The 26,216-nt window shown below is 37.4% G+C and overlaps 3 protein-coding genes across 5 annotated transcripts; 2 read left to right on the top strand and 1 right to left on the bottom strand.

Annotated features, from left to right (window-relative positions):
* On the bottom strand, positions 2,682 to 5,195 carry LOC18773494 (dephospho-CoA kinase). 2 transcript variants are annotated; one of them, XM_020566524.1, is made up of 4 exons: positions 4,584 to 5,195; positions 3,956 to 4,064; positions 3,710 to 3,855; positions 2,682 to 3,250 (listed from the first exon to the last, which is right to left on the bottom strand). In XM_020566524.1, exons 2-4 carry the CDS (start codon positions 4,061 to 4,063, stop codon positions 2,797 to 2,799), a joined length of 708 nt encoding a protein of 235 aa, XP_020422113.1. In that variant the 5' UTR covers position 4,064; positions 4,584 to 5,195; the 3' UTR covers positions 2,682 to 2,796. The 2 variants fall into 2 exon arrangements, with proteins under 2 accessions (XP_020422113.1, XP_007205816.1); XM_007205754.2 differs by lacking the exon at positions 4,584 to 5,195 and having other exon boundaries at positions 3,956 to 4,135.
* On the top strand, positions 14,508 to 17,252 carry LOC18774853 (L-ascorbate oxidase). Its single transcript, XM_007205144.2, has 5 exons — positions 14,508 to 15,079; positions 15,183 to 15,275; positions 15,373 to 15,585; positions 15,699 to 15,887; positions 15,984 to 17,252. Exons 1-5 carry the CDS (start codon positions 14,789 to 14,791, stop codon positions 16,938 to 16,940), a joined length of 1,743 nt encoding a protein of 580 aa, XP_007205206.2. The 5' UTR covers positions 14,508 to 14,788; the 3' UTR covers positions 16,941 to 17,252.
* Positions 22,121 to 25,413, top strand: LOC18772996 (photosynthetic NDH subunit of lumenal location 4, chloroplastic). 2 transcript variants are annotated; one of them, XM_020565229.1, is made up of 5 exons: positions 22,121 to 22,690; positions 23,693 to 23,785; positions 24,341 to 24,397; positions 24,493 to 24,561; positions 24,962 to 25,071. In XM_020565229.1, exons 1-4 carry the CDS (start codon positions 22,307 to 22,309, stop codon positions 24,526 to 24,528), a joined length of 570 nt encoding a protein of 189 aa, XP_020420818.1. In that variant the 5' UTR covers positions 22,121 to 22,306; the 3' UTR covers positions 24,529 to 24,561; positions 24,962 to 25,071. The 2 variants fall into 2 exon arrangements, with proteins under 2 accessions (XP_020420818.1, XP_007207964.2); XM_007207902.2 differs by having other exon boundaries at positions 22,128 to 22,690; positions 24,341 to 24,401; positions 24,962 to 25,413.

Raw genomic sequence — 26,216 nt, 5'->3', positions numbered from 1 at the left:
GCTTCTGTTATGGTATGACTTACAGTTTGTATGGGTGTCAAAAGACTATGATTTTGCTCATAGAAGGCTTCTTTTGACAATTGAGATGTTCTGCAGTCCTCTCATGTGAGTTACTATTTGGGGTTTCTACGGTCCTCTCATGTGGGTCTACTGTGTTAGCCTCTAGTTGCGGTTCTCATCGGAAGTATTTGTGTTAGATTTTGTTTTTGACTTGTTCTTTTATTGTAATGGTCCAACGTGACCTGAATTGGACTCTCCTGTTAGTCCATGACATGTCGCTCTTTATACGTCTGTGGTTTTATAAATGAATTTCTCCTTCTAAAAAAAAAACATATGGAATTGGCATAGGAGTGGTACTAATTACTAAAATTTTCTTGTTGTTGAGTTAAAGTAGATGACAAATTTTAAAATTGTGTGAGGATATAATGAGTAAAAAAGATGAATTCCTAATGGGTTAGTTCTCTAGGAATTAAAATACCACCCCTCACCCAAGAATTGGATTTCTCCAAAATCAGGAATTCAATTCCTAATTTTGTGTGGGCCCCGCTTACTTTTTAATTCCTTGATGTAAAGTAAACGCGGGAATCCTCCATAGGTGAAATCCAATTCCTTATGAGAATTCCAATTCCTGATTAGTAAAAACACCATGAAACTTTCCCAATAAAATCAAGGGGGGAGAGAGAGAGAGAGAGAGAGAGAGAGAGAGAGAGAGAGAGAGAGAGAGAGAGAGAGAGAGAAGGAGGCCTATGTCTGGATCAACACCAAAGCCATTGTTGGTGGCATTCTCGGCTTCTACATCATGGACTGTGTCGATAAAAACAGCAAGGAGAAAGTGGAGGAGAGACTGAGAAAGTATGAAATTGAATTGAAGAAGAAACATAAATTGAATGAGTTTGTGTTGAAGAATATGAAGTCATGGAAACTTGGTCAAATAAAATATAATATGAAAAATGAATAGTTTCACTACTAATAACATAAATGTCTTTTATGTAAAAACTTTACACCTGCTAAACATATAATTTAGTTAGAGACAATATCAATGTTGCTAATAGTGGGCCAATTTGAAATCTTTGAAATCTTAACAGTTTGAAGAGTCTCCATAGACTGTATCATTCTTCTTTTTTCTTTTTCTTTTTCATATGTTGTAGTTGTTGAGAAAATGAAATTTTGAATCTTATCTTTGTTGAATTTTATAATAAACTTTATTTCTTGCATGGATTTTATATATAAACACTAAGACCTATAAATTGAAGAAAAAAACTCAAAAAGGACCAACAATACTATTTTTTTAATTTGAATGATGTGTGAAATACCTTTATTATGCTTGCATTATGATTTTTAGAAAAGAACTCTCATGGTAGTGTTGTAACTTTTTAGTAATTCAAAGCTTGTATGGTATATTTGGGCCATGTGAAAAGTGAAAAGTGAAATAAGTTTTTTCTAGAGTTTGAGTATTGTAGGGTTTTTCTATATTTTGGACCCTATTTATGGGCTTAAATGTGAAAAGCCCTTTACTAATTCTAATTCTTGACTTCCCCTCGTTTACTAATACATCAAAAATAAAAATAAAAATTATGTGGGTTTCATGTTAAAATCTATAATTAAATACCCTCAAAATCAGGATGGGATCAACTAGGGGAGTAGTTGATCCAATTATCATTCCTTGATTCCCAAGTTTTCTAATTGATGACTTCTTGATTCTTGTAAGGCATGTTTACTTATTAGTAATGGGTATCATAATCATTCCAATTATGTATTCCCCTTTGTTACTAACACGTGCCCCTACATTTACTTACGTATACGGAATAAAAAATTATGGGAGTTCCACAGTAAAATCCGTTATCAAATACTCTCAAAACTAGGAATCATATCAACTAGAGGGAATAGTTTATCCGATTCCAATTTCTTACTCCCAAATTCTTAAGTTCCCCTATTCATGAGTTCCTCATTTCTTCTAAGTAAATATGCTATAAAATCCGCAATCAAATACCCTCAAAACTAGGGGAGTAATTGATCTGATTCATATTCTTGATTTCCTTATTCTTAAGTTCCCCCGTTATTTACAAGTAAATATGCCATAAAAAATATCCCAAAAATAAATAAACATAATGGAGCAAAAGATAGATGACCACTTCTATGACTAGAACCAAGGAATGGGATTGCCCCCAAAACAAGGTAACATGGTACTAAATTGTTCAAGATGCCACATTGATTTGTTTATTAGTACAAGTGATAATCTAAACTAGAGGGGAGAGGGATTTCTCACACATACACATAAATGATGCTATGGAGATTCAAACCTGAGACCTCTAGTCTGCAAGTCAAGACCCTCTTCCACTGGGCTAAACCCATTATATATGCTAGTATAGCTTGAATTGTTAAAATTGAAAACACAATACTAGTATACCCTTAAGTACATAATACTAAATTGAAAAAACCCAAAAAAGGGGTATAAGAAAATAAGCACAATGGAGCAAAATCTAGATGACCACTTCTGTATGACTAGAACCAAGGAATGGGATAGCCCCAAAAGAAGGTAATAAAGTTGAAACCATAGCACATAAATGATGCATATCTCGTTATACCCCAAACACAACCTCATTGATAGAGCTAAGTGAGATTTCAAATGAGTCACCACCAAGAAACTTAAATAACCAAGGCTCTGGCTTAATAAAGTTAGACAGTGATGCAAAAAATCATTCTTCATTGTTGCTACAAAACAGAGTGAAGGTTCTTATTCTATCAAAGAGGGAGAGATTTAGATCAAGATCTCAACCAAGTACAATTCCAAGGTTGCTATAAACTACTAGTATATAAACTTCTCTGAAAGTACATCAAAACACCTACAACAATGGAGAGAAGAAACAGCGCGACACCTCGTCTAGAGAACCCGAATTCAGTCCACGTCAAGGGCTTCGTGATGATAACTAAGATACTGCGAAACTGTTCTCTTAAATCCTTTAGTGAACCAGTATTATCAATCACTAGGTCTGCCTTGGTCTTTTTCAAATCAAGTGACATCTGAGCATTTATCCTGTTCTGAGCATCATCCTCACTTGTACTGTCCCTCAACATGAGTCTCTGGAGCTGTGTTTCAGAATCAACCCATACCAAAACAATGGGCTTTGTCCATTTTTCCATCTTGGCCTCGAACAATAGAGGAACATCAACAACAATAATCTTAAACCCCTCCATCCATAGCTTCAAAACTTCCCAAAAGATTCCAAACCATATGTAAGGAGCCAGCACTCTACAAAAAGATAAAAACTAGACTTTGAAACTGATATGTCATGGAACTTGTATTATAAAGTAATCCAACACAGAATCTCTGATAAGGCATTACCATTACCAGGAATATTATAACAAAATCTAGGCAATTTTGACTAATGGAATTTGCATAATTTCCCTTGTTATTAGGAGATTGTACTATGAATTTTAACTTGGACAAGTCAAAACTTGGTGATTATTACAGGACCTGAATGATATAAATTTAAAACCATAAGTGGGAACCCAGCATTCACAGATTGACACTGGGTGAGTCTTTTTGTATTCAATGGTGACTAGATTTGTAAAAGATTATGATTTACTCAACTGCACCAGAGATAATGTTGAAGTAGGAAGTAAAATCATACAGCTAATAGTATTACTAAGTGATACTCTCAATTAAAACACAAAAGAAAAATGGAACTATCTGCAAAAGGGTAAGTACCGATTCAGAAGTTTGCGCTTTTCGGGATTAGAGAATATAATTTGGCCTAGTTTAGGCCTATCAACTTCTCCATCAGGTTGTAAAATGTCATCTCCAAATGCTGAAACAACCTTTTTCCACCCAGTTTTGCCCTTCTTTAATACATCCTGAAATATCATCTGTCAATGGACTAGCTAAAAAGAAAATACTGCCATAAATCTTTTATGATTTTAATATAGGGGTATTAAGGGTTTGATCATTACTTACACGAGCAACAAGATCTGCCTCAACGACGGGAAAGTCATGGGCCTTGAAGAGATTTGAGACCGTGCTCTTCCCGGATGCAATTCCACCTGTCAGTCCTACTATCCTCATTCTTGAATGCAAAATCAAATATAAGAACAAAATTAGCTAAAGGCTTTTAGAGCATCTCCAATGAAAATGACTCTAGCTATCTCTTTTCTTTAGCTCTTTTGAGAAGTAACACAAAGATGGGGCTCCAGTGCACCCTATCAATCTCCCCATTTTAAAGATTTGGAATTTGGCTCCCTAGAAATGAAGCGCCTCTCTGTTGCGGCATATTTCTATCAACACATTCAAGTAAGAATATAAAGAATAAAGAAAAAATTGCAATTTGACAACAGTTTTGGTAGCATTTTCTTATTAATTTAATTTTGAAAATGTTTCTGCAATCCACTTACCCAAATACAGGAAACCAGAAACAAGAAACTACAGTACATAAAATAACAAGAACCCAATCAGTTTTACATTTCCAGCAAAACAAAATGCCCTTCATGGTAAGAACATGCCTTTTTCTTTCCATGCAAGCTAATAAGCAGTCATACAAACAAGATCAAACCAACTGAATCAGAAAGAATGGGAAGACATTTCTTACCTCTGGCGATTGGCCAAGTTATTGGTTGGCGTCCTCCTTGTGGTGGAAATTGGGGTAGAGAGAATCGAGATTGCCCCTCCTTTGAGTTTAATGTAAAAGTATAACAGAAAATAAAAAAACAAAAAAAAAAAACGAGGAATCAGGAAACTGGTGGCATTGCTGATTGGAATTATTAATTTTATTTACTGGTGTTGCATTACTTTCTATTTCTAATGTCTTGGAGTGTAATTTCCAATTCACAATTTTTTTTTAAATTCAGTGAATAATTAAAATAAAATTTGATAAATAAAAAAATTGAAGTAAATTTATTTCAATGACTAAACTGAAATTTGTATAAAACTCAATGACAAAAAAATATTTAATCATAATTTTATTGAATTGTGTTGCGTTAGTTCCTAACGTCCAGGAGCGTAATTTCCAATTCGTGCAGTAATTTTTTTTTTCTTTTTTCCAAGATAGTATTTTTCTTTTCTTTTGGAACTTGATGGCTTCTGTTTGAAATCCTTTTTGCTCTATTATAAAAATCAGTTCCACAAAGCAATGAGCTTGTACCTCAGTCGATTAAGAATATTTATCCGTGCACTTAAGGTTTTAGGTTAGATTCTCCTTTCTCATTATCGCTTGTATTTAAAATATATATATATTTTTTCACAAATTGTTGATGAAGTTCACGAAATTATCACCTGTGGCCATTTATATTTTTTCATAACATGATTGGTCCTCGAGATTACCTAGGGTATATCAAATTGGTCCATGTCGTCAAGTTCCGTTGAAAATTCTGTTATTGTTGATGTGTTATTTAGGTGAGGTCTATATGTCAAATACTGCTCGTGGGGGATGTAAAACATGATCAACCAACCGAGCTAAGCTCAAACTTAGTAAGGAAATTTACATTTAACATACTTATTTCATATATGCATGGGCAAACAATTTGGGGGCCCTAAAAAATTGGATTTGCAGTGGCTCCGTTTTAACCCCCTCATAGCCGCCTCTGGATCCAAACTGTTCGTATCCAATTTCCCTTTCCCTATTTGCGGTTGATTTGTTTGTGCTACATTGAGGTTTCCATGATCTATTAAGTTTTTGAACTCACTTGAGCAAGGAGTGGGTTGTATCGCCCATTTGAAGACAAAATGAATTTCTATCCTTTTCAAGGCAATTTAATTGAGATGGATGTGAGTTGCCTGAACGTCCTAAAATGGCAGGGTTGTGGATTCTGAGGAATAATGCTTGGGGGATGCTTCATGACAATTATCTGAAAACTTGGACTGCGCTGCCTTCTAATATGAGACAAATACTGGGTACACTCCCGACTACAATTACAACTTGGCTCTTAAGGACCAATTGTTATCTGATTTACTCTAGGTATGGATATATAAACATCCATATGCTCCACCTCGATTCTCAAACATGGCACCCTGTAAGTAACGATTCAGAAGTTTGCGGGATTAGAGAATATAAGTTGGCCTAGTTAGGCCTATCAACTTCTGCATCAGGTTGTAAAATGTCATCTCCAAATGCAGAAACAACCTTTTTCCAGCCAGTATTGCCCATGTTTAATACATTCTGAAATATCCTGTGTCAATGAAATAGCTAAAAAGTTGGAGCTTTTTTATCGGTTTATTTTATTTTATTTTATTTTTTCTCTTAGAAAATTCACATGACTTGATGATATGTGGGCTCTACTTAAGTTTCATGTCAGCAATTTAACAGAATTTTCGACAAAATCAGACGGTAGAGACCAATTTAACCTTGAGAATCAACAATGTCACAAAAATACATAAAGGATCAAAAATGATAATTTCTTGAACTTTGGAGACCCTTTGTGGAAAAAAACCAATTTTACATACTTATTAGGCCCATTCAAACACCATAACACAGGGCCTGACAGACACAAACATAAACAAAACGTACAGCCCAACCATAAAAAAAAAAAACCGACATCCCAATGGGTTTACCTGGATGTTTGCGGTTGGGTCTAGGTGGGAGTTTTCGATTTTTAGTTAATTAACTTTTTCATGCACGTGATGATATGAGCCCGTCATTAAGCCACACCCGTTTAGCCAAAAATTAAACCCCGCATGACACTGTCATGCAAAAATAATGGGTTTTGCTCGGTATAAAAGTGATGGGAAAATTAATATTTAAGTACAAAATTTAATTGTGAAATTCGCTAAACTTTTTGGTAATAAAGAAAAAATTACACATCCTTTGATTTTATCGACAAATTTTTTTGTCTTTATAGCACTTTCACCTATTTGTCATGGCAAAGGGCAAGGCAAGGGCTGTTACTATTCACGTGAATAGTGGCAACCATTGCAAAAGGTTGTGGTGTTCCCACCCGTTGTCATGACAACCACTATTCATATGAGATATTATAAGAGGAATTTGTAACCCAAGCTAGAGATCAGGTTTGGCTTGCGGGTTGGTCCAGTCTCGTGGGACTCACAGCTTGCCAGGGCAAGCTTGGCCAGCTGGAAGTTGTTGCCTGGGCTCGGGCCCTGTCCTGCCAAGGCTGGGGGCTATGGCTGGACTTGCTCTTATAAGAATGAATAACCACATAGTATCAGATATTCATATTAGTATATCTATTTTTCTTTCTCTAGACTGTCACTATTCCATCTTTGATATAAGAAGTAATTCACAAATTTGAGACTGGGTTTATTGTAGGATTGTTGAATTGGCATTGTATTTGATGAAGTAGGTTGCTATATTGCTACGTAATCTAACAAAAAATAAAAGTAATTGTCAATGTCAACTCAAGGAAATGTTCAATACTATGAATACGCAGTCAACTGACCCTTCTTAACATTTTGCAACGTTTGTCATTCTTATATTCTGCAACCTCATCTTCCTATTCCCATCTCTCTGTGTCATCACCTGAACTAAATTGTTCTACAACATATTCCCCATCTCTCTCTCTCTCTAAAAATTATTATATTGAGTCGCAAATCAGAGAGAAAGAGATGAAAAGTAATTATATAATAATTAAGAGCTCCGATGGAATTGATGTACTAGAACACGGAAGATGCCATCAACTGTTTTTAATTTTTATCAATGACTAAAACTTGCCTACGCTGTTTCATGAACCAATGTTGATCCCTCCGTTCATAAAATAATCAGGTTTAACTATTTTAAAACTTGTCTACATCGACATCTTTTCTTCATGATGTCCGAAAACCTATCTGAATATACCACGAAAGCTCCAATTCAAGACCCATGACAAAAAACTTGACCGTTTTCTTCGTCACCAACCCTATATGCAAATGCCATGGAAATTTCAGTTGAAGACCTTGACAATTTCAGTTGTGGCTTCGTATCGTATATTTTATTATTTGCGTTAAATATTAGGTAATTGACCTTGTTTTAGTCGTGTGGAATGACTCAACTCTAACGTAATTAGTTATTATAATCACGTGAGATTTAGACAAACGCACACATGCAAAGCAAACCAGAAATTATTTTAAGACTATGTTATGCTTCTAGACCACTCCAAAATAGTATATACTCCTCTATTTATTTGACATGGGGACAAATGAGGTCACCCGACCCGGTGGACGCCGAAAAACCTTGTTGGCAATGGCAGCTTCACCGGTGATTTTGTGGAAGCTTCATAGTCGACCCCAACATGCACTCCAAGTGCTCAACGAAAGGCCCCAACGAAATCTTGGGCAGCTACACTGTTGATTCCTTTTATTTTTTTAACGTCCTAGTTTTGACCCAAGCACATCAATTTTTTTTAATAATTAACCTGGCTAAAAACAGCGATATTTTGAGCCACGTCTTGAAAAAAACATTTTCCCCCCAATACAGCCTGACATTCCCCCTCCAAAACCTTAAATCCCTAGTTCTCACCCTAACCCGCAACCTCCAACCCGCACCCTTTGCTTTACCATATGAAATTGATATCAATGATGGCCTTTTGATATGTGATAGTTTTATTAGAGACTTTGATCTTTTTACACCATGACCCTTGAAAGTATAAATCCTGAATCTGTCACTAAGTATGATTGAAAATCATATCATTAACCCAAGATTACAAAAATAAAAAATAAAAAAGGATAGAGTCCCAATAACATCGCACTATCCAAACATACACTCACGTACATTGGCGGACTCATAAATTTTTCAGAGAAGGGGCAACATTTAAAACATTAAAAGCACCAAAAAAGTGGACAATCCAAAACCCCAGATAAATTTCTAAAAGCTCAAAACCTATGTTGTACTTGTACAAAAATACGATATGGTACAACATAGCCATACGGAAATTCTTCAAAAATTAGAATTTGAATACGGCAAAGATAGGGTAATTAAAATAATATATCATTTATTAATTTTAGTAGTTATATATGCTGGTACGTGTTTAAAGGGTTTTGTATTTCTATTGTATTGGCCAATAGGAATTTTTTTATTTTAAAATCTAGTCATTATCATAAAACCAAGCTGAGAGGTTGTACAATCAAACACTAAACAAACCGTTTAAATCAAAGGAGGCTATAGACAAAACGGTGCGTAGAGTTTATTAGGTCACCAACACCCAGGCATCGTCTTCTTCGCGAGGCGCAGTGTCACCTCTACAAATTTCAAGAACGTAATCCTCATAAAATAGAAGTCTACTTAACACCAATGCTAACAAAATTCTATATTTGTACACCACCGTATCATGACATACAAGAAGTTAGCCACTTTCTTAGAGCATCTCCAAGAAAAGAGGTAAATAAAATAAACAAAATTGTACTATAACTACCCAGGTGGCATGCTGCCTACCCATTTGCCTCATGAAAAAAGTTGGTCACTCTAAGGGACTATACAAGTCTACAAACTATTATTATATTATTTATCTTTATATTTTACATTTTCATATTATATAGAAAGTAGGTGAGAGAATGAAGATAATATTTTATTATAAAAAATAAGTGGGGCTCAATATATCTCTTCACTTTGAAGTAGGCAATATTGCCTTGTTAGGGAGAGTAGATATATTTTGCCTACCTATTTGCCTCTTCGCTTGGAGCATAAAAATGCTAATGTGGCAAAACAAAGGAGGTTTGCCTATTCTTTTGCCTCGTCCTTTGGAGATGCTCTTATATAATACTAGCTTCTCGATCTGTGCTCATGCATGTCAAGTGGCTTATATATATATTTTACTTCAGTAAAGGCATTTGTTGGGTTTTTAAAATTTTAACAATAATGGTCTTTTCCATTATATGTAGATATAGATATAGATTAGTTACACCGGAATTTTAACAATAACCTTTTTGCAAGTGAAAGTGTTGACGTATCTTGGGTCGAATAATGGATCAAACACATACAGAGTTGAATAAAAGTGTCAAATGGTTCGTGTTGGGCCGATCTGGATAGTTTAGAGTTGGTCTACTTAATAAATGGGCCGTGTCGGACCCGTCCATTTATGAAAATCCTCAAGTTCAGCCCAAGCCCACAACCTAGTCCATATGGAACTGGGCCAAGCCACTAAATAGGTCGATATGCGCCCACGCCAAATTTGACTTATATATTGCATTTTTTTGTGGTTTAAGGGTGCTGCGCGAGGGACTCATTGGAAAAACTGGAAAGCACTATGCCGACATAAGTCGGAAAGAGGGTTGGGTTTCCGAAAGTTAGTCAATTTTAACAAAGCTCTATTGGCAAAACAAGGTTGGCGTCTGCTCCAATCTCCTAATTCTCTTGTAGCTCGGATGCTGAAAGCTAGGTATTTCTCTATTACTGATTTCTTGAGTGCACATGAGGGTTCGTCTCCTTCCTATACTTGGCAGTTTATTTTATGTGGTTTGCGATGGCGGATTGGTGACGGTCGGCTGGTACAAATTTATGGTGATGCCTGGATTCCCTATCGCCGCATATTCACGGCTCAAACTGCTCCACACGTCCCTATGAATACTAAGGTTAGCACCCTGATTTCGGCAAGTGGGCGGTGGGATGTTCCCAAGGTTTATAGTTTATTTACTTTTATGGAAGCGGAGACTATCTTATCTATACCTTTGGTATGTGATAACGTTGATTGTAGAATTTGGCACTTTACTATATATGGGCGATATACTGTGAAGAGTGGATACTGGGCTGCCTTAGAATATCAGAATTTTACTCTCAGTCATACTAGCACTGGTACTGGTTCTTCTTTGTCACCAAAATTATGGAAGCATATTTGGAAAATGAAAGTACCAGCAAAAATACAACACTTTCTTTGGCGTTTCGCTCTGAATGGCATCTCGACAAAAGCTGTCCTTTTTCATCGTAAGATCGCCATGGACGTGACTTGTTTTTGTTGCTCCACTGGCTGTGAAACAACAATTCATGCCCTACGAGATTGCTCGGCTATTCATCCCGTGTAGGAGTCTTCGGAACTGCCAACAGTTTTTCTTGGTTTGACCCTGGACGATGCTGCTACTTGGCTGTTTGCGGCATGGGATTTAATCCCAATTGCTCAACAACCTTTTTTTTTGTTATTGTGCTGTGGCTATTGTGGAATGATTGGAATGCTGTCCTTTTTGGTTTTGATCCTATGTCTGCGGAGCATCTCCTTGACAATGCAAGCTATTGACAATGCAAAAGCATAGAGGTCTTGTCGATTATCCTATTTAGTCGATTGGTAACTATGGTGCTCTCTCCGAGAGGGTCCTAGCCATGCCGATCGGTAGGAGATTGTAATTGCGGGTGAAGTCGGAATGTAGTCTGATTCATCCATTTCCTCCAAGTTGATCGCGTCCTACATTTGGTGAATGGGGGATTTTGGTCCTAATACGTCCAGATGCCAATCGTTGAGTTTCGCTTGGACCGGGATTGGTGATGGTTGGTGTTCCTTGCCCCGATCGTTGAGTCTATTCCAACAGTCGGAGTAGACTCGGTATTCTTGGTGGTGTTCCTTTGGGGAGGGCACGAACAGTTTTTGAGAGGTGGACGGTTTACCTACTGCAGCCTGTTATCCGTTGTCATGACCGTTGGGCTTTGGCACGCTTCTGAATGACTACTCCTGCCGAAGCTGTATGGTTTATTCCAGACCATCCTGCAATTGGGTAGAATGTGATTGCTGGTTGTAGAGCTGCCTCTGAGTGTCGTTGAGTTTGGAAGAGAGAATATTGTTGTGCTCCTGCATCTTTGCTATTTCTTGTTGCATGGCCTCCACTCGAGCCTCTAGAGTATTTTCCCGAACCCGTGTCTCCGTTTAATGTGTGTTGGGCGGGGGAGCGAGGGTCGCTTTGCTGGCAAGGCCAATGATTGGACCATCGGCAGCAAGGGATGAAGGCGGATTCTCTTGGCTCAAGAGAGATATGGGTTGATCGATAATCGATTCCCACAGACGGTGCCAATCTATTGGTGCTAAAACTAAACAGATAGAGATATCAGTAACTTACAGGTGAGGTGGATGGTCTAAGGACTAGTTGAGCCTTCAGTATGGGCACATCCTTCCTCGGGATGCGATGCTGGATCTGGGCCAAGGAGAGAAACAACAGATGAGGTTTAGGGCACTGATGTGGTACTAGCTGAAGACCCTTCGATGCTAAAGTTAGTTTTTAAGAGCAAGCTGCTGACAATGTAAGAGCATAGGAGTCAAGTCGAAAGTTTTACCTTGTATCTAGGGCAAGAGGCCCTATTTATAGAGAGTGCTGGGTATTCTCTTGGTACTTAGTTTCGATGTGGGACTCCTATGAGTGCCTTCCGAGGTTGACATGGGTCCCAGCAAATATCCAAGCGAGGGGTTCGAGGTTATCTCGTAAGATCCCCTTTCCAAGGCGCAAAATTGGCAAGGCTTACCAGACGTATATATAAGACGACCTATCGGAGGATATAGTCGAAAGCACCTGTCGTTTGTTGGACCGACCTTGCCAGCAAGGTCACAGGGCTACGTTTGGACGCTGGATCAGTGGTGGGTACCGAAGGTACCTACCGATCCATACCACTTGGTTTGCTAGTGTGGGTCATAGGGTCTTCCTTAGTGTTGTGCTCTTTCCACGTGTCATAGCGTGAGTGGCGGGTCAAATGTGGTACAAATAAACTATGTTGTGGGATATCATCAATCACAGTTACTACTTCATAAGTGTATTTCTTTGCCCATTTCGAACCAACATTGGCGTCCTCCTCATGTTGGTTTTTTTAAGCTCAATGTCGATGTTGCTTTAGATTTGCGAGATGGTCTTCGGGGGGGTAGGTCTAATTGTTCGGGACTCACGCGACATTCTTATAAGGGCAGTGGCAATGAGGGCACCTAGTCTCATGTCTATGTTGGCTACCGAGCTTTACGCTCTCAAAGTGGGTCTCTCTTTTGACTTAGATACATCGCTTCTGCCCTTGGTAGTTGAATCTGACTCCTTGGCTACAATGCAGTTGCTATCAAAGGAGGAAGAATGTTTAGCTCATGAGGGAGTGTTTGTGACTAAAATTCGGTGTCTTCTTTTGGCATTATACTCAACTTGTCACATTCATTTTTGATAAACACCTATTTATATGCTTACAACCATAGAAAATAAACCCATAATTTGTAGGTTAAAGGGTACTAATTACAATAGTAATAACATAGGTTACAACTCAACAAAAGTAATGGATGATATGGTGGTCATCCACATTCATATATTTATGACATAACAAGATTTATTACTTGTAGGAAAAAGAAGCCAATAACTATATTTGAAGTATATTTACATAGAAAGTGGCTAGATTATTGTTTCGGTTCTAAAAATTGAAAATTGAAAAAACAAAATCATTATATTATAACTAAAGTGTGGTTTTGCCCCTTGAACTAAATCATAATTGTCAATTTACCCCTTGATTTTTTTTTTAATTTTTTTATAAACTAAGAACTCAAGCTATATGAAAATGGCCAATTAGGGACTCACGGTCTATTTTTTGAATGTCTATCCAAATTTCCATCAATATCAAGGATTTAAAATAATAATAAAAATATTTTAGACCCTATTTAGATGTGACAACCCTTTTTTAGGTACTAATTTGTTCCATACCGGGAATGGTGGGGTAATCATGCATGGATATATTTGGATAGGGCACCTTGCTTTCACTATTTTCTGGTCAACGGGTCAGTGCAGATCAAACTTTGATGAAACTCCAGCTAAGGAGAGGGTCCTCCTCAACCTACACCGTAAAAGTCTCACAATGATATTTCTTAAATAATACTTATTGTAGAGGATAATACTTAATAGGATCACAAAATAGACCACCCTATCACTTGTGTAGATAGGATCAATCAACTAGAGGGATACGGATGCACTTTTTTCCGCCATATAAAATACACAAGTGTAATTCGATACGATAAAGGAGTTTAAAATGTGATTGTGACCATATTTTATTTATATTTAATCAGCTTCAACGAGATGATTCTTCTATCTTTTCAATCAAATGGTTGTCTTTTTAATGTTTTCATAATTAATTAATGTGTTTATATCGCTTTTATATTGTCAATTTTTTGTAAAAATAATTTATGAATAAAGACAAAAAAGATATTTAGTTTTTTATTATTTTTTTGGTCAACAAAAAGATATTTAGTTCAAATGTTTGAAATACAAAGTATAATAATGAACTCCACAAAAAATTCATCTCAAATAAGCTTATATCCATAGTATGTCTTCTTATTGCTGCAAAACCAAAGCCTGAAACAACGCGTTTTCACAGACTGCTGGATTACTTTCTCTTGTTTTGACATGAAATAGTACAACATTCCGGCGCCAAAAAGAAAAATACAAATAGAACTTGGCAAGATGGAGTTGGTTTGACCAATTAAAACTTCATAAAAAAAGAAAAGAATAAACAAATCGATCCCCATTACAAAAGGATATATACAATAACTAGGTAGAGCAAGAGACACTCAAGGTTATGAACAGATTAAAGTCAATGAGATAAATTTCTAAGGATCTCTTCCACCTTCCTGATGTTTGCAAATAATTTGAAGATGTCAGCTTCATACGAAAAACACAAGCTCATAAACAGGAAAATACCCAGTAATTTCGTGGTTTCACTGAGTAATTGATTGAGTCTTTAGCTACCATGTTTGACCAAAGACTCAGACACTATATATAGAGCTGGAGGGGGGAAAAGCAATTGAAGCAGCTAGCACTTTTACAAAAAGAGCCAATTTGAGTTTGAGGAAGCAACAGCGCCCAATATAATTAATATTTCATCAACTTTCAAATAGAGTCTCTGTAGTTTTTTCAGTGAGCTTCTAAAGGTTCCAAAGAGAAATGGTTGAGCTTTTACAGAGAAATGGTTGCATTTTAAAGTTATTTCTGGCTTTGTTTCTGTTCTTGTCTTTGGTTGCGGTTCCAGCAGTGGAGGCTAGAATTAGGCATTACAAATGGGAGGTGAAGTATGAGTACAAGTCCCCTGATTGCTTCAAGAAGCTGGTCATAACCATTAATGGTAGATCTCCTGGACCAACCATACTTGCTCAGCAGGGAGACACCATCATTGTTGAGCTTACAAACAGTTTATGGACAGAAAATGTAGCCATACATTGGCATGGAATTCGACAGGTACGATCGTCGTAATTTCCTCAATTCCTATTTATTTGTTATTTGATCAGCATACTTCTTTTTTTCATAGCATCTGAAAGTGTGCTGCTTTTTTCGGTTGCAGATTGGAACACCATGGAGTGATGGAACTGAAGGTGTGACTCAATGCCCAATAGTGCCTGGAGACACCTTCAAATATCAGTTTGTGGTTGATAGGGTAAGTAGGACATCATTTTCATGGTAGACAGATTGTTGTTATTGTTGAATTAATAATTTATACTGATCTCCATGTATGATTAAATTGCCTTTTGCAGCCTGGAACATACCTCTACCATGCTCATTATGGAATGCAGAGAGAAGCTGGTTTATATGGTTCGATCCGTGTAGCGCTTCCTGATGGAGAATCTGAGCCTTTTTCTTACGATTATGATCGAAGCATCATACTTAATGATTGGTACCACAAGAGCACTTATGAACACGCAGTTGGGCTGTCCTCCCTTAATTTTTCCTGGGTTGGGGAACCTCAGGTAATTAATTGCCTCTCTATTCAGTTTTTGGGTAACAAATAGAATTTACTAGTTTAGTGTTTGCTGCTGTCAAGGCACTTGCTAATGGGTTTTCCTTTTGGCCAAAATTTCAGTCGCTTTTGATACAAGGAAAAGGAAGATTCAACTGCTCTACACTGACCACTCCAAGCTTAGACTCTGATGTTTGTAACGCAACAAAGCCCGAATGCTCCCCTTACGCAACGACAGTCGTCCCTGGCAAGACGTATCGACTAAGGGTTGCTAGCATGACTGCTCTGTCTGCCCTCAGTTTTCAAATAGAGGTTACTAATTTATCCATGTTCATGTAGTATGCAGAACAATATCCACATAATTGTAAGTATTAGCATATAATTAACAAAACTTGTCCATTTTTGTAGGGCCATAATATGACAGTGGTTGAGGCAGACGGGCATTATGTTGAGCCATTTGTTGTGAAGAACCTGTTCTTATATTCTGGTGAGACATATTCTGTGCTAATAAAAGCAGACCAAGACCCTTCAAGAAATTATTGGATGACAACAAATGTGGTTAGCCGAAATGCCACCACCCCACCTGGTTTAGCCATTCTCAATTACTATCCAAACCACCCGAGGAGATCTCCTCCGGCGGTACCCCCAGCAGGCCCCGCTTGGGACAACGTTCGGGCCCGATTGGATCAAAGTCTTGCCATCAAAGCACACCAAGGCTTCATCCACACCCCTCCCCCAACCTCAGACAGAGTGATTGTCCTTCTCAACACACAAAACACCGTCAACGGTTATGTCCGCTGGTCGGTCAACAATGTCTCATTCACTCATCCTCACACACCTTATCTCATTGCCCTCAAGCAGAACTTGACTGAGGAATTTGATCAAACTTCTCCACCTGACGTGTATGATTTTGTAAACTATGACATTTACAAGACACCAAACAACACAAATGCTACAGTAAGCAATGGGATTTATAGGCTCCAGTTCAATACAACAGTGGACCTTATACTCCAAAATGCCAACACCAGGAACCCGAACAACAGTGAGACGCACCCGTGGCATCTTCACGGGCACGATTTCTGGGTCCTAGGATATGGCGAGGGCAAGTTTGACATGTTCAATGATCCAAAGAAGTACAATTTGGTGAACCCTATCATGAAGAATACTGTGCCTGTTCATCGTTATGGGTGGACTGCTTTGAGGTTCAGGGCAGATAATCCAGGGGCTTGGGCGTTTCATTGCCACATAGAGTCTCACTTCTTTATGGGAATGGGTGTGGTGTTTGAATCAGGAATTGAGAAGGTGGGAAAATTACCTTCCTCTATAATGGGCTGTGGTGCAACTAGAGGAGTTCACAAGCCATAGTCATTGGCGGTTGTGGGTGCTTCAGTAAATATACCAAGCAAGAGATTGCAAAGGAAGAAAGGGAAAATTGAAGAACCAAGTTTAATTACATTCTTTGTTGTAAAAATCTAGCACAGGAACATTTATTTTGTATTCAATATAGGATTGAAATCTCTTTCAAAATTTTGAGTTGTATTGTAGCTCTCTGCAAATTTTTAGGCAAATGTTAAAAACAACCACCAAAAGTGGTCCATGTTTAAATTAGTCTAACAAATTTGTGAACTACCAAAAATAAACACCACCTTTTAATAATGATGGTTCCTTCTTACAAAAGGGTGTCACTTTTTTGTAGCAGTTATTGGATAATAGTGAGTTTTTTTGTAATTTAGTGTCGGTAGCTCACTCATTACCAATTGGTTTTAAAGTGAAACCTCAACTTCTCTCGATGGGTGGGACTGGGTTCATTTTCTTCGTTTTCCTCTGTTTTAGTTCTTGTATTGGGTTTTCCTAATTTCTCAAAGTTTTTCTTTTTTTGTCTAAATAATTTTTTTTTTTCCATTGACATTTGTCTGAACAATTCATTGAAGTTAAAAAAGAAACTTTTGGGTGGGAGCGCAAGAACAAACTTTTGCCTGAAGAATTTGTTGATAAAGATTAGAACAAAAAATAACAAGCATGGAAACATATAATTTCCAAGTAAACAAACATTCAAATATATAACCAAGCACTACTTTCACGTCCATGCCATGCTCTAATGTTAAACCTCCAAGCAACCCTAATCCAAGTAAAATGCAAATTAGTTTCCCATTTTCGGATTTAACTGAAATCATCTATGTTGATAAGATGCGCTGGGAAGGGGTAGTAAAGATCGTCTTCTCTGCCATACATCCCCTTGGTTACATCAAAATCCTGCCGCAGAATATTAAACAAGTAATCAGAATTTATATTAAAAACAGAAAATTCAAATTTCAAAATTCTCCTCTCTATAGTAGAAATGGAGAAAATGGTTATGTTGAAGAATATAAAGTCCCATATCGGTAGTTAGTTTTCGTTTTATTTGGAGTTTTGTCCCCCCTATCTCATAAAAATAAAAAATAAAAAATAAAAAAAGAAGAAGAAGTCCTATATCGGAAACTTGACTAAATAAACTACAACTTATAATAAGTGGTTCCACTCTTAATAACATTGAGGCATTTTGGGATAAAACCCCACACCTACTAGGCTTTATAGGTGGCTAAGTTGGGGATAATATCAGAGGCAATGACAAGGCAAGGGCTGTTACTATTCATGTGAACAGTGGTAGCCCTTGCAAAAGGCTTGTGGTGTTTCCACCCATTTCCAAGGCAACTACTATTCACATGAGATATGAGGAGAAGAATTTGTATAGAGTTTTGGTGTGGGAAGTGATGAAGAATATGACTAAGTATTTATTAAAAAAAATTCTGAAATTTTTAATATTTTTTTTAAAAAAATTTCATTCTGATCTTGCCTTTGGGTTGGCCTGGTTTGGTGGGACCCATGTGCTGCCAGGGATGTAAAAGCCCGCTGGAACTACAAATTGGGGCTTGGGCCCCTCGTTGCCGGGACAAGGAGCCATTGCTGGAAGTGCTCTTAGTAGTGGGCTGCAGACCCGTCTCTTTGAAATTTAACATAGTATTAGAGCGATACCCAAATTCAGACTCAGACCGACACTCCGACCTAGACCGATCACACCTTGATTCGGTGTGGCTATCGACCCGACCCATATTAGTGTTGTTAGTAGTGGACCGCATACCCATCTCTTTAAAATTTAACAAATTATTTGATTGAACTTGTAATTAGAAGTTGGCACGTACCCGAAGAGGATGGCCATATATCACAGGCCACTGATGGGCTTCTTCGGTTGCCAATGCCAGCTTCTCATGATCATGGTCTCTTATTGGTCCCTGTACCTGTACCTGTGATTACAATTTTTAATTCTAGGGTGCTTAATCAACAGTTGTTGATTAATGAAAATTTTAGAAACTAATTAAACCAAGTCCAATATTGTGCTAAATTAATTAATTACATACTTTTGGAAACCTTCGTCGGAGCTCCATACTTGCATTCGCTAACAGCTGTTGCCTATATTGATTATTCACAGCTCCTCTCTGTCATGATATAAAGAAATGTGTTAAGTGATTTAGGACCCACCGTAGAAACCCTGTTCAATAAGTGGATCTCATTAGTTGTCCACTTTCAGTATACGGAAATGTGAGGTGAGGAAAATTGCAGGAACGTAAAAGTAATGTTAGGAATACCATATTGTAAATGGTGAAGCTAGAGTTTATATATTTTGGGGACCGGGAGTTGGAGGCAGGAGAAATAGCTTAAAAATTTATGAACTTACACACAGCCATTTCAGGCATGTATGTAGCTCTATCCTTCCCTGTACATTGTGTATCACATCTTTAATAGAGGTATGTCCCGTCAATACAAGTAGGAATCATTTCTACTAGAGATATGATATATGGTACAATAATATAGCCTCTCTAGCATTCCCAGTACGTAATATATTTTGCTAAAACATACAATTAAGGTTTAGCAATAAAAGGGAAATATATACTAAGAACCCTTTTAGGGTTTAGAGTGATATATATACCTGTACCGAGTCATGAGAACGTGGGACATTCCTAGGCACGGGTCCGGTGATGATCACTGGTCCAACGGTCCCCTGGCTGCCCTGCATTAGCCCCAAAATAATTTAACCCAGCATATAATTAATTAATGTCCAGTAATTAAAAATCGCTTAATAGGAATAATGAACTTTTAAACCACTCTTAAAGTTGTATTGCATACTGCTCTAGTGCCCAATATTCCAGGTCTGGAATACGGCAGCGCTGAGGCAGCACTACCACTTGTGCCAACCACCGGGAGCCGCCGGTTTCTTGGGAGTGATCTATTGACGCCCTGGCCATCGTTAGTTGGTTGTGCTAGCGGATATGGAACAGACCCCAAATGGATATTGTTTGCCTGCCGTGAATATTGTACAATCACATTATTTCAACTACTTAGTTGTCAAATGAAATTAAGAAGCAACTAATTAATTACCTGCGTTGGAATTGTAGAGGGTGATGAGGTATAGATTTTGTTGCCATAGTTGATGCTTGTAGGATTGGCACGGTGAGCTGTTGAAGATGAATCTGGACTTTTGGACAGAGAGAGAGAGAGAGAGAGAGAGAGAGAGAGAGAGAGAGAGAGAGAGAGCACAAACTTCACTTCAAGGAGCTGCAAACTTGTCCCATTTCTGCTGCAAGTAGGAAATTGCGCAGCAACATGATGAGGCTCCAAAACTGCCTTCCCCTAGATATGTAAAAATAAAATAAAAACCAAAATCATTCTGATAATCTAATTCGCAAACTGGTTCATCTCAGTAAAAAAATTCACTTTTTCCTCTTTTATAAATTTGTATAACAGAAAACGTATGTCCCAATGCGGATACATAATTATATCACCATGGTCCTACGTATCTCCATGGCACATAAAAGAAAAGCAAAGTACATATGAGAGTTGAAATTAAATGAATAAATTGAAGTCCTACGTACCTTTCTCTCCATGGATGATCTGCGAAGGCTGTGTATATGTGAGAGTATGACTCTGAGAGGGGAGATATATATATATATATATATCTAAGAATGCAAGTCATATATAAAACAAATGATATTCAGGTTACATTTGCTACGTGTAAAAGATGAGCTTATAAAAAGAGTGTCATGTCATAAATGAGAGAGATTCTCGCTGGAATTGGGCATATATATATATCAATTAATTTTTTGTGCAAAACAAGCCTCTGAAAGAAAAATCTAACAATAATTTTCAGAATATCATAGAGAAAATTAAAAGAAGGGGCAGCATTAAGTCTCCAGAAGTAGCTCACCCAAAAAAGAAGTACTCTTAAACATTTTACGAATCCTCTTTCTTAAAATGAGATTAAAAGAAAAACCATATTATCAATTAAAAATTTGATAAATAAATATTTGAATATTTATTACAACATAACGGTATTAACGGCCAAGATTCGAATATTCAACCTAACGGTCCATGCCATGCACTCGTGCAGACACAGATACGCAAAAGATTGATCTCAACCCTCTTAACGGTAAAAGTGTCCTTTAACGGTCTCAACGGTAATAACTATTTTTTTTTTCAAAATAAAAGGCCATGTGCAGAATTTTACTCGTCCTACAGAATAAAATGTTGCATAGTGGCATCTGTTTTAAATTGAATGTTTCAAATTTGGTGATGATTCAAGATAAATTGACATTTGAAATACATGCCAGAGAAACCAGTAATAGCGCCAGTAACCAAAAAAACCAAGTTAAAAGGATTTTTATGTGTGTGGGTGTGGAGAGAGAGAGAGAGAGAGAGAGAGAGAGAGAGAGAGAGAGAGAGAGAGAGAGAGAGAGAGAGAGAGAGAACCTTCACTGAGATTGGCAAGGAAGTTGACAGAGCAGTCCCAAAATTACAGAACGACATAAAAACTAGAGGCAAGTATGGATGAGAATTTGGAGGAAGAAACGGAGTGATATTTTGCTTTCTTCTTGTACTTTTGGCATCCAAAATAAGTTGAAAACCAATCTTGTGGTAGTAATGGCAGAGGATTACGATTTAATGGAAAGCAAAACAGATGAGTTTAATGTGAGGTGACTTGCATGAAGAGTGACTTGCTAACGGACGAATGCGCTTCAGGCTTTCAGGTACTGTCTTTAAAGGGGCTTCACATTTAAACTGAGTCAAAGTTTTGACTCATTTTTAGTGGCGTAGGTCAAATGATGAGCTCAACAAATATCAGTGAGCTTAGATTACTTGCTTAAAAGAGTCTATGCACAGACATTATGTAAACATAAACCAACTATTAACTAATAGATTAATTTTAGTATTAACTAGCTATTAATTTAGTGATATTTTTCTTTCCGATATTGGAAGAAGTATTAAGTTTGGATATCCCATCCTCCATATGCAATGGCTTGAAGTGTTCGAGGCTCTAAGGCAGGGACTACTTTCAAAAAACTTATGGTAGACATGATTCTAAAATGTTCCATTTCTTTGATTGTTGCTAATATCTTCACTAATCAAAACTCAACATTTTGATTAGTTTCATCTTCTTGTGGTTTTCAATTCATAACATTTTGGGCTGGCCCAAAAAACCCAAATTTTGGGGTTTGCCCAACTATGAATCAAAGAAAAGGCAAGATCGACTCTTATCCCAGTTTACCGGCCCAGATCATCCCCAAATGGGTCCCATCGTATCCACTCTTCTTTCCCACCCAAAGCACCAGACTCGTTTTAGCAGTTATCATTTTGCTAAGCCATACATACAACTCAAAGCTCCAGATAGCCAAAACTAAAAAAATAAGCCAAAAAGAAGAATGAAGGTCTCTGCTCTAATCCTTACAACTCCAAAGCCCCTCCCCCATATTCAAAGCCTTCATCCTACAATCTCCTTCTCCTCCTGCAATTCCAAACCCACTTGTTCTTGTTCATCTTCTTCACCGTCCACAGCTGAAAACAATGCAAAGGTGTCTTGGGCTTCAAAATTTGTGACCAAGAAGAGTGTTTTGGATGTGGGTTTTGGGCTTTTAGCTGCTTCACTTGTGGCATTGTCACCTCTGGAAGCTAATGCCACAAGAATTGAATACTACGCCACTGTGGGGGAGCCTTTGTGTGAATTGAACTTTGTTCGTTCTGGGCTTGGCTTCTGTGATGTTTCAGTGGGTTCTGGTGTGGACGCTCCTCGTGGTGAGCTCATCAACGTGAGTTTTTCCGATATATTTTGAAATAAACATGCAAACTTTTTTGTTGGGTTATCCTCTAATTGTGCTTAATTGCTTCAGTTTTACTTGAACATGGAAAACTAATCTTGGTTTGGTTTGTCATTGTTGTATTTTTACTGAATTTGAAGTTTTGGTACTTTTTAATGGATATCAAATACACTGACTATGAAGAAAATTTAAAGCTGTTGTCTCTCTAAAATCCCAAGTATAAAAGGCATGAATTCATATCATATATTATCAAAACATTGGGAAAGAAAGATACAAGTGAAGTTGATTGTGTGTCAGTAAATTGAATCCAGAACATTTCTCAAACCTTGGTATTGAACTTTTTTCCAAGCGTGACTTTACTCATGATTTTCCCCTTCTTGATTCGTGTTCATTCGCCATACATACATTCCCTAGGTTTTGTATCTTCTCAAGAAAATAGTTCTTGTATGCCTTGAATATATTGTCATGACGTCAAATGTCCAGAAACCTGTAGGACTTCTCTGCAACAAGCTTCTGAAAACCATAAAGGTCCATCTAAACGCTCATTCCTTCATAGAGAGTAATTGTCCCCCTATATTTAGTGAAACTTATCCTTACCTGCCAGGGGAGAAATTCTTGACTCACTTGCACCAAATATACAAGCAGCATCTGTTTGGTCTGTTCAAATCAGTTTTATGATTTCATCTTCTTGGCCTGTTAATTAGTTGTTCGATCCCAAAAATATACACTGTTAAAGAGAGAAACTTGACAATGTAATTAGCCTCAGCCTAAAATACTCACCAACATTCTCCTTTATGTGTAGAACTTCAGAAACAAAACAAAACTGTGCAGTACATGTTTAGAAAATAAATGGCCGGAAATGATATACCAAGATTCAGATGAATACACTACTAAAAACCTTACCTGTGTACCATGTTACTCTCCATTTCTCTTAAACTTCAGTTGTTATCAAGCACAACGTAATAACACAATAACCTGCTAAAACGAATGCAGGTTCACTACACCGCAAGATTTGCTGATGGGACAGTCTTTGACAGCAGCTACAAACGTGGCAGACCTCTGACTATGCGTATTGGTGTTGGCAAGGTATGAAATTGTCTCAAATGATTGAAACTGTTCTACTTTATTGCCAATTAGATGAAATAGTATCTCTTCATTTCCCAATTGACGTTAATCATGCATGAAGCTTTTAAATCTAGGATCACACTGCTTAATGAGCGCAAAAGCCACAGAATAATCATAAGCAAAAATTCCTTTTAGATATCTTATGGTTATCCACATGTTATATTTTCATACTAAAATTACATCTTAACTGCCTATATTATGTGCACTTTGCTTTCTGTGAACTGCTGATTCTCTGTTCTACGGCTGTTCTGTCTTTTGCTTACTTAGGTGCAATTTATGTTATTCCCTTAACGTGCGAGAGTGTGCTGTTAGATAAAATGCAACTGCATTTGGGCATGGTGTATGTATTGTATGCAGTTCTCCAACTTGTCGTACAGAACAATTGAACTTTGTTTTATTCAACTTCTCAGTAAACGAATGTTTATCTCCCCTATTGCACTTTGTTTTATCCCTCTCCATATGGCCTCATTTATGTGTGCTCATTTACCTTTATCTTATGTATGCTTTGTTGTCCAGGTCATTAGAGGATTGGATCAAGGAATTTATGGGGGTGATGGTGTGCCTCCAATGCAAGTAGGTAGGACTTCAGAACTGGTTATTGTGTTCTATGTTTTTGCCATTTGTGAAAAAAGAAGATAACAAATCAATACCCAACAAATGTTGCACAGGGGGAAAACGTAAGCTCCACATTCCTTCACATTTAGCATATGGACCAGAACCTGCAGGATGCTTCTCAGGTGAGGACCCATATCTTGACTTGTTAGTTTTCCTAGGTTATGGTATCTTTAACTCTTGCCCTTGGCCAAAGTCATAAACTCGTAACTTTCTATCATCTTAAAATGCCTAGCCTATACTAAGGCCATAAAATATGTGGTTAAGTCACTGTCATCCTCATTATCTGTATATGTTTGGAAATACTATACTATGAGTTTACTTCTCGGGACAGTTAAATAACACCATTGTCGATATTTGCTTTCATAATTTTTGGTATTTTATGGTATGATAGTGCTACACCTTTCTTATATGTGACGGTTTCTAATTTATTCCTAGAGCATGCGGAGAAATGAAAGCATACTCTGTGAATCATTTTAACAACTATTCAGAAACTGATATAATATAATTTTTTTTTTCTTATAGGTGACTGCAATATACCCGGCAATGCTACTCTTGTCTACGATATTAATTTTGTCGGTATCTACTCGGGAAATAGGCCATTGCCAGCAAATAGATAGGAAACTCAGATCAAGTGCATCTCCTGACTTTCCTGAAACTCAAAGCTTCCACTGTTAAATACAAGTTGAGACAGGACTCCTCAAGCATGCATATATGAGAGCACCTTCTTTTTGTACGCTTGGCTTGCTAACCGGAGATCTATCCCTGAATAAAGTCGGTATAGCTCCCGCCTATTTCATTCTACATTCTACCTTACATTTTTTATGTATATAGCATTACCTCTATGGAACACATGAAGATTACTATTAATGAACATACTTATCTTCTGTAATTTAAACACTTTCACAAAAAAATACTTGTCCCTGATTTGAATGCTAATACATATAAAAGTAGGCTCAGTTAGCTGTTTCACCTCATAAAGTGATCAGTGTCAAGCTCAACCAAAACCAGTGGGTTGCAGCAGAGAGTTCATTTCTCTATAAGGTCATATGAAAGTTTTCCAATTTATAAATAAATAAACACAATTCCCAGATTTGGTTTTAGAGCTCATGCTTTGGCTTTAGCTCTTAAGTGGCACCTGTAATGCTGATGGGATTAGGATGGTTGCTTACATATTTGGCTTGCGACATATATGAAGATTAGCTGGGTAGCTGACCCTGTTAGTCCGTTCTTGCAAGAGTAAGGCAGAATTTTTCTGCTTTTTAAAATAGGATTTCCCCTGCTTAATGATTCAATGAAGCAACAATTGGTACCATAGAGAAGCGGCCATAAACTGGAGAGTCTTGACCAATTTAAAAGGTCGCTTGATGTAGTTGAAATAACTGAATTTTGTACTCCAATTTTATCTCACTGTGAAAACCAGCAAAAGGTGTCTCAAAATGTATGCCTATGGGAAGAGAAGAGCATGATGCAATAAAAGATCCTTAACCAAATCTTTCAGATTGCTTTATGTTAGATATGTTGCTGCTGAGACCATGGCTTTTCTCTTGAATATCTACATTTGCCCAAAATGGGCTTAGTTCTGAAAATTTAGAGGACCTCACTGCCCAGCTGCTCTCTCATTGCTGACACTGGTCTGGTCACCTTTATTAAAACGGCCAAAGTTCCTGTGGGTTGGTTAGTACACTCATCTGGCCTGTCATGGAGCTTGGTACATCTTTTTTTCTTTTCTGTATATATAGCGTACATAAATATGTTTGATGGTTTGCCATCTGAAATA

This window comes from Prunus persica, chromosome G6 (genome assembly GCF_000346465.2).
Source record: "Prunus persica cultivar Lovell chromosome G6, Prunus_persica_NCBIv2, whole genome shotgun sequence".
In the NCBI taxonomy this organism is placed as follows: domain Eukaryota; kingdom Viridiplantae; phylum Streptophyta; class Magnoliopsida; order Rosales; family Rosaceae; genus Prunus; species Prunus persica.
Note: the sequence above shows the minus strand (reverse complement) of the source record. Positions and strands in the feature narration are given on the sequence as shown.